The sequence below is a fragment of the Dermacentor albipictus genome, chromosome 8 (assembly GCF_038994185.2).
Source record: "Dermacentor albipictus isolate Rhodes 1998 colony chromosome 8, USDA_Dalb.pri_finalv2, whole genome shotgun sequence".
NCBI classification, from domain to species: Eukaryota; Metazoa; Arthropoda; class Arachnida; order Ixodida; family Ixodidae; genus Dermacentor; species Dermacentor albipictus.
In genome coordinates, this window is record NC_091828.1 from 125086708 (window position 1) to 125098865 (window position 12158).

Consider the following 12158-nt stretch of genomic DNA (forward strand, 5'->3'; position numbering starts at 1 on the left):
CCCCCCCCCCCTCTTCTACTTGTTGGGCAGCACCAGGTCGGCGACGAAGGTGCGTATCTCCCCGACGGCCATGTGAGCCTTCACGATGGCGCCTCGGTTGCCGCCGCCGCCGCCCTGCTCGTCGAAGGCGTCTCCGCTGCGGCGCGGCGAGTAACCGCGGCGCCGGCCACTGGCCACGGTCACGTTCCACTCGAACTGCTCGGGTTGCTCGTCCACCCACTGGCTCGCCGTCAGGGTCACCTCGCGCACGTTGCTCGTCTGGTACGTGGACATCAGAGCCTGCAGCGCGTCGTCGCACGGGTTCTGTAGCGCGTTCGCAAACTACTCGCCAGCAAGTGCGAGCCAGTGTCTACAGGTGGCGTTGCACGAGCGCGCGAGGGGCGTGCTCGTGACGTGGCGTCGCAACCGACATAGGTGTCGTTTCGCTGCTGCAGACGCCGCTGGATTTTTGGCCCAATGGTGGGCCATTTGACACACACACACACACACACACACACACACACACACACACACACACACACACACACACGCACGCACGCACGCACGCACGCGCAAACACACGCATGTAAGCGGGCACAATGCAGGCAAAGAAAAAGCGAAGTAGAAGTCACCGCATTGAAAAGCAAAAGTAAACGTTTATGAACAAACTGCGCCTCTTATCCAGCATTTCGAGAATGCTGACACCAGAAGAGTTTGGCGTTATTTTTGTGTTTGCCTGCACTAGTCCTACAGCGAATACGAAGGTAGCGCCGTCGCATCTTCGTGACGTTACGCTTTGGCGCGTTCGCACGATTCCCATTTTGACAGCCGTAGTCCTTATTTTCATGCTACCATGCCGTTCTTCGCCTATTTTTGACAGTGGCTTCGTGCCATTTTTAAAAAATATAATTGATGGCGACATGATGATGATCATTATTCTCATAGTTTTTTCTCTTTTTTCGTGTGTGCGATTGTTTTGAAACAGGGTATACCGGGACGATGTGATGTACGATAAGGCTACTGCGCGCAAGATTTGTCTAGTTAAGAGCACTTCTGGAGGATTTCTTCGTTCGTTCAGCGGTAAAAGATCTGGCTGAAACCGCAGTCGCAGCTGAGGGTCGAATCGCGGAATCCGAATGACGTATAAAGCTACAATAGGCGTCGCACGTGGTACGGCAAGGCAGGTGGATCTTTATGAATATATACTCACGTGCAGAGGCACGGCCACGTCCGCCACGGGCGTCTCGCGGGGCACGATGGCTGGCTGCATGTACTCCAGCCGGAAGAGCACCCTCTTGGGCTCGAGCTGCTGCAGCGTGAGGAGCTGCACGCCGCGCGGCAGAGCAGCGCCCAGGCCTCGGAACTGCGAGCGCGCACACCAGAGCGGCAGTGCGTGCGCGGTTAGTGTACTTCGCTATGAGTGTTGCACGCAGACTGTGATCGTTACGGATTCTGTTTGCCGGGTCCCGAAGCGACAGCACCAGAGATAAGGGGCCGAGTCGATCGAGGCCGATAAAGCATTCCTGGAAAACTATTATTCTCGTTGTTTCGTGGTACACTCTGAAACAAAATTACACCCTTTGGGTTGTATCTTGCCACACAACAATAAAAGTCATCTGTCTTGTCCGCATTTCTTTTCTTTAATGCTGCGAGCCCGGTACTTCCCAGTAACGAACGGCATGCGCGTAATCAGCATTACATAGCATTCCCGACAGGAAAGTAGCGGGTGCGGCGTTTTCAAGAAAGGAAACGCAAGCAAGCTAGATGACGATTATTGTTGTGTGGCAGGTATACACCACAAAGTGTGTACCTTTGTCTGAGAGTGTAGTACGATGACCATCAAAAAAGTTGAAATCATTAAAATTTGCCGTTGTAACTACACCGCCAGTGCGTCAGTGAGACGTCACAGATTTCGAAGTATTTTTTTTTAATTCGTATTCGGGTCATCGTGGGTGAATATATGTTTTTCGCACGCCTTCCCTCCGTGAGAGCTGCGAGAGAGGGCTACGTCGGGAGGGGAGCATGGCAGCCGCTGTTGATGCCGGAGCTTGCCCCGGTGAAGACAGGTTGCATCGAATTGTTTTGTATGCAAAGTCACCTACGCTACCGCTACAGATGTGCTGGTTATAACGACTTCGTTCTCTACAGAATTACCCAACGAAACAACAAGCGCTCCCTAAATGTCCTCACTTCAACAAGTACACGCCAGCAATCGCATCATTACTTTAATAAAGCGAATATCTTTGTAGAAGCCCACGGCTATTCGCTTGCATTGACGATCATCGTCGATGGCTTGATTCTCCAGTTTTCTTGCGTCCCTAAGGGTATAGGGGTGTAAACCAGCACCGTTAAGAGGGTAACAATATTTCCCTTCTTCTTTCTATCCCCTTGCTCAGTGGCTATGGTGTTGGGCTGCTGAGCACGAGGTCGCGGGATCGAATCCCGGCCACGGCGGCCGCATTTCGATGGGGGCGAAATGCGAAAACACGCGTGTACTTAGATTTAGGTGCACGTTAAGGAACCCCAGGTGGTCGAAATTCCCGGAGTCCTCCACTACGGCGTGCCTCATAATCAGAAAGTGGTTTTGGCACGTTAAACCCCATAATATAATTTTTTCTTTCTTTCTATCCCCGCGCAGAGTATGACAGGTTACAGTAGCCAACTCCAGCAGGCCGACCTCCCTGCTACTTCAAATACACTTATTTCTCTCTGTATACGCAAAGCGCCTTGGCAGAGTGCACATTTATCGGTGAACAGAAGTGTAGGGTGCCTCGATGTCCTCCTCGCCCGAGCGGCGGGCGAGGAGGACATCGAGGCACCCTGCAGAAGTGTGGTAGGGTGCGCCCTCTCACGTTGCGCGTCTCAATCGTGCGCGTCTGCGGCGTGATTCCCTCGGAGAAGGCCAGCACGGGGGCCATGACGAGTCCGTTGGCCAGCTGCCGGACGCGCACCGCGGCCACGTCCATGGGGCCCAGGTGGAGCAGGTGGCGGCCGCGCACCACGAGGCCCTTGCGGTCGACGCCCAGGTCGTTCAGGGACTGCGCCACCCCTTTGCCGTCGTGGCCCATGAAGCGCCGGTGGATCTGTGGCCGACATCGAGCGAGAATACGAACTTGTCAGGGGAATCGCTGCGAAGGAACACCTTGAAGGAAAGCCCTGAAAGGGTGCTAAAGAGAATCACATCAGTTTAGACTGGTAAGGTAGTCTTTCGTAGCTGTGCTTTCATTAACCTTGTAATGAGAGGCCTAGCGTTACAATAAAAAAAATGAGGTAAAAAATTGCAACTTTCTTTTAAAATTTCGCCCCTCAATGTGACGTCGTGGATTTCAAGATATCTCTTCGTATTTTGGCCGTTCTCGCTCAGTAAAACTTTTTTGCTGAGGTTTACTGTTTGTCTTTTTCAGAAAATAATGTAGCCATAGCCCATCTTGTAGTCTAAAAAAACTAACCAGGCGTAAGCAGACGCCGTCAAAATCACTGACGTCATAGCGAGCTGATGCGGCTCTTTATTTTTTCTTTTTGGCGTACCAAGCCACTTCTCACATTAAGAGTCACTCATTCTGGTATTGTGAACGGTCAGTTAACTAACATAACATTACAATTTCCCCCTCCTTAGTGTCCTTTAAGTGATGCCCATAAGGTGCGATGGCTGGCCCGATGGCAGCGTTCACGGGGAAGATAAAGGCGCCACGAAGACGACAATTATGCGTAACGCGCGACTTGTTCTAGCGCCAACTTCTTGGCTACTTCTCCGTTGAAGGTACACGCCAGTGTTTTGCTTCTCCGTTGAAGGTACACGCCAGTGTTTTGCTTCTCCGTTGAAGGTACACGCCAGTGTTTTGAACTCACCATCATCATCGGCACGACAGCGAACATTCATGGTGACGGCGTGAGCAGACGACCTCAGCTAATATTTCAATACGGTGGATTGGTACAGGTCAGAAACAAATGAGCATACAATCATTGGCCCGCATCCAATCTGAGACGATGAATTAATTCCAAGAACATAACAAGCCGCAAGGTATCTCGAAGCCAGAAGTACGAAGCTTAGACAAGCTTAGCTTAGCTTAGGCTAAGGCGCCGTATACTGCCCGCACGCGCACCCGCTAACACCTGGTTTCTCCGCAGCATTTCCCAGCACGAAACTCTACGCGTAATGCTGTAGCGCTTCGACTAATATATGCGACTGCACACCATGAGCTCAATGGTTCCGGGCTGGTGAGCGGTGCCACCTTGCGGACGGTCAGGCAGCACGCTCATCTGGAGCGACCTCTTCCTGTCGCGCATGTAGATCCAGGACACTACCGGGTAGTAGTTGGACTGCACCAGGTGGCGCTCGCGCTGGTTCTTGTCGCTCACGTCCCACGGTCTCGTCGCATTAGCGCTGCGTCAAAAAAAAAAAAGAGCGGAATAACGATTTTCTCAGCAAGACTTTAAATTACCGGAATGTATCGCCAAACGCGATATATCCCAGTACTAGTCGACTCGCGTTAGTTTGATACTTGCGGTACTGCAAGGTTGGGTCGAAATTTCCGAAAGGTCGAAATATCCGAAAGGTTGAAATATCCGAAAGGTTGCAATATCCGAAAAGTTGCAATATCCGAAAGGTCGAAATTTCCAAAAGGTCGGATTATCCGAAAGGTCGAACTATCCGAGAGGTCAAAATATCCGAAAGGTCGAAGAGAAAGAGGGGGTTAGATGGGTGTAGGTGAGCGCACGTCTCCTCCTCTAGCTCAGCCGTGGGCCGCCGCGCCCTCTCTTGGAGGTGATCTCCGCCTGTGGCAAAGGCTGGGGCTCGTGTGCCATTTCTTCGTGTGCGCCAATCCCTGGAGCTCGCGTGATCTCGGGTTTCGGTGACACGTTGACTGGAGATGCAGCAGGAGCGTTCGCTTATCGCTCTGCTCGCGCTCTCCATCATGCCAGCGTTTTGACAGCGCGCGTTTGCGGGCATCGCTAGTGAGATCGCTTCGTGCTAGCCTGTGCGCGCGGGACAACGTGCTTTTTTAAAATTAATTTAGTATGCGAATGTTTCCGAGTAAAACTACGAACCTTACTTCGTGCAAGTATGTATACTTTGCTATCACAATCAATCCTTTCGGGCCAGACTACAATTTTCTCTAGATACTGCCGGCTGCATGCTGGAAACCGAGACACGAAAGGTCGCAAAATTTAAAAGAAAAATCACTCATTAGGAACACCCTTTAAAGAGCAAGCAAACAAAAACGAAATACTGCAGAAAAGAGAGAGGGAGACAGAACCGTAGGAGCGCAGTGTGTGGACTCGTACGCAACATCGTTAAACATCTGCAACATTTTTAAACGCAGAAGAAAGTGGGGTGAGGTGTACTACGCTATAGTGCAGTTTTGAAGATACGCGTATGTTCAAAATGACACACATGAATAAAATTGAAAGACAGGCACACAACGCGAGAAGGCAGGTACTTCGGATAAATGTGAGACAATTTCTTACAATTGTCATTACTCTGGTTAAGTTCTGAAACGCAACCGTACCAGAGTGAAAAAGAAAAGTTAGCGGAGGCATTATGTATCAACAAACGAATCGCTCTCGTTTAGGCAATTCTCGCACTCACGCTCGTGGCATTGTCTGTTTGCCGTTAGAATCCGTGTAGAAGACGCCGTAGTTGGTCAGGTTGGACTTGAAGCGAGTTACCACGTCGTAACCGAGCTTCGACGGGGGTCTGCAATAAGTTGAAAACAGCCTTTTACGAGCCTTGAACGAACACGGTGCGCAACTAATGTCGGATTCGATTTGTTGTCCCCTACTGCGCGGGGCTGCTCGTGATGCTCATTTCAGTCAATAAGCATCGGTGTATACGTAACGTGTCATGCTGTCCTGGGCAGTGCTGAACGACAGATGAATGAAACATCGCATAGGCTATTGAGTATAATTGTTTTGATGAGTTACCACTAAAAGTGTCAAAGTGGAAAGATGTGTGTGTGTGCGTGCGTGCGTGCGTGCGTGCGCGCGCGCGTGTGTGTGTGTGTGTGTGTGTGTGTGTGTGTGTGTGTGTGTGTGTGTGTGTGTGTGTGTGTGTGTGAGAGAGAGAGAGAGAGAGAGAGAGAGAGGCCGGTCACCTGGTGGAGGTAGAGGCAGAGAGGGAGTGAGAGAGCTTACAAGAGCATGTTGCATGTTTGTGTGCATAAATGCATGTAGTTCGACCGATGACGATCTGCTCCGGGTCACCGTCAGTCGCACTTCGCTTCTCCAAGAGGCAGGACGTGTGTCGAGTGAGCTCAGCAACAACATTTTGCAATGTGGTGAACGTCGTTTAAGTCATGGATCCGGGACCTCAAAGAGGTGCGAAGTAATGATAACGTATTTCTCTTGCATTTACCGCTAAATCGCCGCTGAATTTTATGTGGCCCACTATATACATTACCGCCGAAATTCGTTCGTTTATCAATCCGTCTGCCGAAGGCCCTTCTTGGTATGTTGCAATAAAAACACAAGCAAGTGCAGTGATTGTACGCGTTTACGTATAGTTTAGAATTAGATCGTATGTTTAACAATTGAAAGGAACATTTAGCTCTAGACCGACTCCAATGCCGCCTATTCAAATACATGTAAAATGCAGAATTGAATTTCTGACATAACCCCTTGGCCGACTTTAATGAAATTTGTTGCATTTGAGAGAGTAAGCTAAATTATAGCGGCTGCTGGAAGCTGTTTTAATTTAGGGCTTGAATTCTATAACAAAGATTGCCGAAGATCGGAAACTTCATCCGTTAGAACATCCTATGCAGATAAATGCGATACATAAATTTATTGCTTACGTGAATTTGTTGCAATGTTTACGAGGGTTCTGCAAAAGTTCTAATAACATATTACTGGTGTACTTACAGTCATGTATAATACATGAATTTTATCCGCTTTAGATGCACTATTAGCTGCAATGTACAAAATTTTCACATCGTTTTTCTTTGATGAGTTGCAACCTATATTGTTTTCTTTCTGAAGATTTGCAATTTTCAATAGTTTTTATAAAGGACGGCTGCTTTAATGAAAAATCCGCTTGCAACATTCACTAGATTATAGCTTTTTACTTGAAATGCAACAAACTTCATCAAATTCGGTACGGTGGTTGCCGAGAAAAACGATTTCTTCATCCCCATATATTCATATAGGTTCCCCCGAGCTCAAAGCTTCAGCTTGGGCCCAACTCCGATGCGGCCCATTCAAATACATGTAAAACGCAAAAACGGTTTTCTGAAATAACACCTGGACCGATTTTAATGAAATGTGTTGAAATTGAGGAGAAAATTAAATTATAGTGACTGTTGGAAGCGGTATTTCGATTTAGGACATGAATCTTGTTAAAGAATTTTAAATAATTCGCAAGTTCGAAAAAAATAGACGCACGAAGTTTATAAATTCATAACTCTGTGTCAAGAAGAAAAAACCGAATTCTCCTTTTACATGTATTTAGATAGGAGTAGCCGAGCTAAAGCTTCCTCTTAAGGGTAATTGGCATTTAGTAGCACACGTTTCGTAGGCCTCACGAGGTAGGGATGGGTCCGACGATCCAGTCGAACTCGATGTAGTCCTTGTCTACGTAGAGCCTGATAACCTGGCTCAGCCATGGGTTGAACCACTGGTGGATTTCCTGCACGATGGTGCTCTGCGCAGAAGCGCAAATGGCAAAAAAGTTCATTCGTCCATAGTCTGACCCAACGAATGTCCAATCGATTGGTCGAACGCACGCCCCTGCCTTGTGCGGGAGCAAGGCAGTGTGAGTGACTGCGCCCGAAAAACTGGTTATGCTTGGGACAAATAAATGTTCTGCGGAAATCCACTATAGGCGGATGAAGTTTCGTGAGTGCCTCGTAAACATATCTTCGTTTTGGCACGTAAAGCCCCAGAATTCAAGTTTCGTGAAAGGTCAAAATTGTCATCCATTAGGGAGTGCACGGAGTAGTGTCCCTGTACGATAGCCATATATGTAGCAACATTAGCGCGAAGCTACAAATGAAGCCCATGCGGGCTTCTCTTTAAGAAAACTTCCGAGATGAAGCAAGGCTTTGAATTCTGCAAGTTGGTCCATTGTTAACTGGGGAGAACGCAGCGCAAGAAAGACACGGCCAAAGAAAGAGTGCACAGTGGACACTGGACAGCGTTCATCCAGTGTACTGCGCCTTCTTTAACCGACTCTTCCCGCCTGGCGTTCTCCCCAGATGAAGGAAATTTCGCACTCGTCCACGAATGGAACTCGGGACCAACGACCTACGAATTTGAGGGCTGTCGCTATATATCATATGAGATAACCAGGAGGCTGTTACTGTTGTTGCGCTATGCAAGACCGGCCGGTGGAATTGTGTTCCTAGTTGTACGACCGGCCGACCGACCGACCGACCCTGCTTGATTCATTGATTTAGCGGCGTAATGCTCGTAGTGCTAGATACGACAAGCCGCTTTCTTGAAGCGAGTCGGGAAAAGGGGCAGGCTGTAAACCACTTGCACATACCTGTCTTGCTCGTTCGCGTGTGATATACGTAGCCGACTCGCGATAACTAAAAATTCGAATAAATCAAAATTCTGGTCGACTCGAATGAACCACAGAACATTAGTTGGTAAGCCACCTTTTTTTATGTACTTACTTTGGGACCATTGTCAGTTAATTCAGATATTTTAGTTTCCCGAGGCGCCATGCGAAATGACTGCAAATGGTTGATGAGAGGATACTCCTAAACGTGAATAGTGAAAATACATTCGGTATCCAAGTGGCTGCGCGGGCTCACGGGTGCCTTCACGATATGGCATCACTTTTGCAACGACCGGATTAAGGCATTCGTTTTTTATGATTACTCCCAATTCTCTTTTGAATATTAGAACAGTTCAACCTTCTGACAATTCAAATAAACGTATGACGTTCTGAATAGTTCAGACTAACGTTATTCAGCCACAGTTTCCACAATGGGCGCTTTTCTTGACACGATAGGATAGGGATAACTTTAGTGAGGTGCCGGCAAACGACGATTTAACGTGTCGTGACGCTGGCCAAGCGTCGACCCGGGGTTATACCCTACTCTGCACTAGCCCAGTTGGGCCCGTTTGTAGTGGGTCATGAGGCTTGTGCTTTTCGAGCGCACCCCGGGCCTGCTGGACGGCCCATAGTTGTGATTCCTTGTCTGCAGACTGCAGACAAGGAATCACGATAAGGTTCTGCAGTACTGTGGAGGTCCGCCTTTTTCTCTTTGAGCCAATCAAAAAGGCCGTTTCGGCCTTCTAAGCCAATTAAAGCAGGCAGGAAGTGCGAATTCGAAAAAAAAATTGAGGAATTTAACAACCTCCAGGATGACATTAAGGTGAAAAACAGAGCGAGTTGCTTAGTCGTTCATGTTGAAAGCTTTTGCAGCACTCACGGTTGGACAAAGGACAAAGAAAGTAGACGGGACATGCGCCGACTGTCAACTCACTTTTACTCGGAAACGCACGAACAAAGAAAGCTAACAGCACGTACGAAATAACTGAAGCCTTTTATATCCGACAGAAAAGGGAAGGGTGTGTGAGTCAACTATCAGTGCAGCTCTGGGATGAAGAATTTGGATATTTAGTCAGCACGTGCGGCGGCCGAAGGCATGGAGTGCCACTGGTGCGCACGGCTTTGATAGCTCACTTTCAAATTTGCAGCCGTTCTGGCGCTTCATGTGTCTTAGTTAGGTGCTGTTAGTTTCCCTTCTTTGTGTGTTTCCGAAAAAAAAAATAAATGGGGGGTCGCGCATGTCCTGCGTAAATTCGTTGTCCTTCGGCTGAGCACTGCATGAACTCCAAAATGGCCCCAAAGAATAGCAATGTGGCATTGGATTAGTTTAGGGGGCGAGAAGGATAAGGGGAACAGTGAGACGTGATTGGTTGTCATACAGAGCCACGCGAGGCAGACAGTAAAGCCAGGTAAAGCATAGGGATAACCAATAATTCCCTATTGGAAAAGACCCATTTGTCCCTTACCTTGATCGTGTATCATTGTGGGGGCTTATATTGGAAAAAGCAGGTTTTCGTGCAGGGTCCTATTCGAGCATGGGAACCGAACGTATGCGGCACACGGGATTTCTCTATGGAGGCATTTCTTGTTTAAATGCGGAAATAATAGGGAAAAGGAAACTCACATCTACCGTATTATGCATGCGGTGCTCTACCTTACGCTACCGCGGGGCCCATTCAAGTATGTTTCAAAGATGCCACGGTCGTAAGCGGGGTGGGATAACAGCACCGGGGATAATCTTGCAGACACACTCAAATACCTCCGGAGGAGAATGACAGAAGCGCATCATCTGCTGGTAAAGCTTCGAACGCGTAAAATGCGTGAGGTTTGCGATCGGCTCCCACCCGCGGATATTAGTCTTATCGCCCACTTCGATTGTGCTTGCCGTCTTGCCTATCTTCTATACATTTAAGAAAGTGAAATATCGGTACTTACTTTTCTTCTTCTGTGTTTTTTCTGGCCTCATTATCTGTTTGCATCGTGTGGTTGTAATCGGTTTAACGTGATTTGGGGAGGGATTTACCGTTACGAGACGGCAGGTGGCGTTCCCGCGGAACTCCTCGGCGGCGGCTTCTTTGGGCGCGAACAGGACGTGGCCGTACTCGGAGCTATAGCCGGCGAACGTCTGCTCCACGGCCACGTGCTGGTTCTGGCTCAGGAGCACGACTTTCTTCAACAGGCAGCTGCCGGAGTCCACCGCCACTCTGTACCACTGTTCAAGCGCATGCCACACTGCTTTTATCCCTTTCGGCCCTGGTGTCCTCAAATGAGGACAAGACATTAAAGCCGTGGGTTGCGCGATAAACAGCAAAATGAAACAAAAACAGAAACCCAAATAACTCAGCAGGCATCTCCATCGCTATGGACAACAGTTCTCATGCGCTCGCGTTTGCCAGAGCACTGCTAGAAACAACAAAGATGAAAGACGACAACGTCGAAGCTGAACCAGGTAAGTGCGTTTTCTTTTTTTTTTTACTTGTGAGGCGCCATTACTGGCGAGTTGAGAATTTAGGAGAATGTTTTGAACTCCCTATAGAATATATAATTATTTAAAACATCCCGCACGTATGCGTAGTTGAGTCACCACATGCATAATAATGTGTGTACTCATTTGAGTACACGAGGGCTGAGTGGATGCCGCGTCTCGCATGTTGGGCTAGGGTGGCGCCTTGAAGTAAAGCGACTTCTGTTTATTTTTCAGGCGCCGGAATGAAACCTCACTACTTCTACTCAGCGACTAGGGCTTGCAGGTCTGGATTTGGCAGATGAAATGTTCGCCCAATTTGATAATGGAAATTTATCAGACATTGGGGAGAATGAAGAATATGACGAAGCTGACGACTTCATTCCTGTAGAAACAGGAAGCGATGACTGCGTCCTCGGTTCGTCGGAAACTTCTGGATAATCAGATGAAGAGCAACTGTGTAAAGAAATGTCATGGTCCAGAAGAGCCTTTGACAAACCATCTGCTGATTTTAGGGGAGTTTTTGACGAAAATGAGCATTGCCTTGACGAGCTGCCTATTCGGTACGAATATTTCTCGCGCTACGTGCCAAAGAACGTGTTTGTGGAGCTGGCTAACAAAACAAACTTGTATTTTGCGTTCAAAGAAGGGAAACCGGTCCAAACGAATGCAGAAGAAATAAGGAAACTTATTTCTCTACGCTTGCTAATGGGAGTTGGAAAATACCCCCGTCTGCGCTTACACTGGAAGCCATCACTGAAAATGGCATATTCCCAGTAGCTCAAGTATTGGGAAATAGAGATACCAAACGAAATAACGGAAAATTGACGTCAGCAAGGAAGAAGTGCCAGCAGCGCGTCTGGCTCCACGCGCACACATCGCGTGAAATCAGCAGCTGTTTGCCTTCATTGACGGGTCGGCTTCTTTGGCTTATAAATCATACCAAAATATGCATGCGACACTGCAGCCTCGAGATAAGCAACTTTTACTGCTGGAAGTATGTTTGTAACATGGAAAATAAACTGTTACAAAAGATCCACTTTTGTCTCTTCTACACCCACTGGGCCCTCATGTCCTCATTTGAGGACATGATCCCAGACATTACATGAGACTAAACACAAACATTTTTTTGATAAATTTCGGTTTCTTATGCGGCAAAGAACCAAAATAACATGGTAGAAAAAATATCAGTGTGATAAAAAAAATTCAGGGCCG

At 48.1% G+C, this 12158-nt stretch overlaps 1 protein-coding gene across 1 annotated transcript in view; it reads right to left on the minus strand.

Moving 5' to 3' along the window:
- The window catches only part of LOC135900801 (lysosomal alpha-mannosidase-like), a 20395-nt gene continuing 8237 nt past the window's right edge, over positions 1–12158 (minus strand). The window contains exons 8-14 of the mRNA XM_065430383.2: positions 10503–10691; positions 7500–7618; positions 5570–5677; positions 4174–4363; positions 2832–3062; positions 1190–1342; positions 1–279 (exon numbers count right to left, since the gene is read on the minus strand). Of these exons, the coding sequence (XP_065286455.1) occupies positions 16–279; positions 1190–1342; positions 2832–3062; positions 4174–4363; positions 5570–5677; positions 7500–7618; positions 10503–10691 (1254 nt within the window). The 3' untranslated portion in view covers positions 1–15. The remainder of the gene's footprint in view (positions 280–1189; positions 1343–2831; positions 3063–4173; positions 4364–5569; positions 5678–7499; positions 7619–10502; positions 10692–12158) is intronic.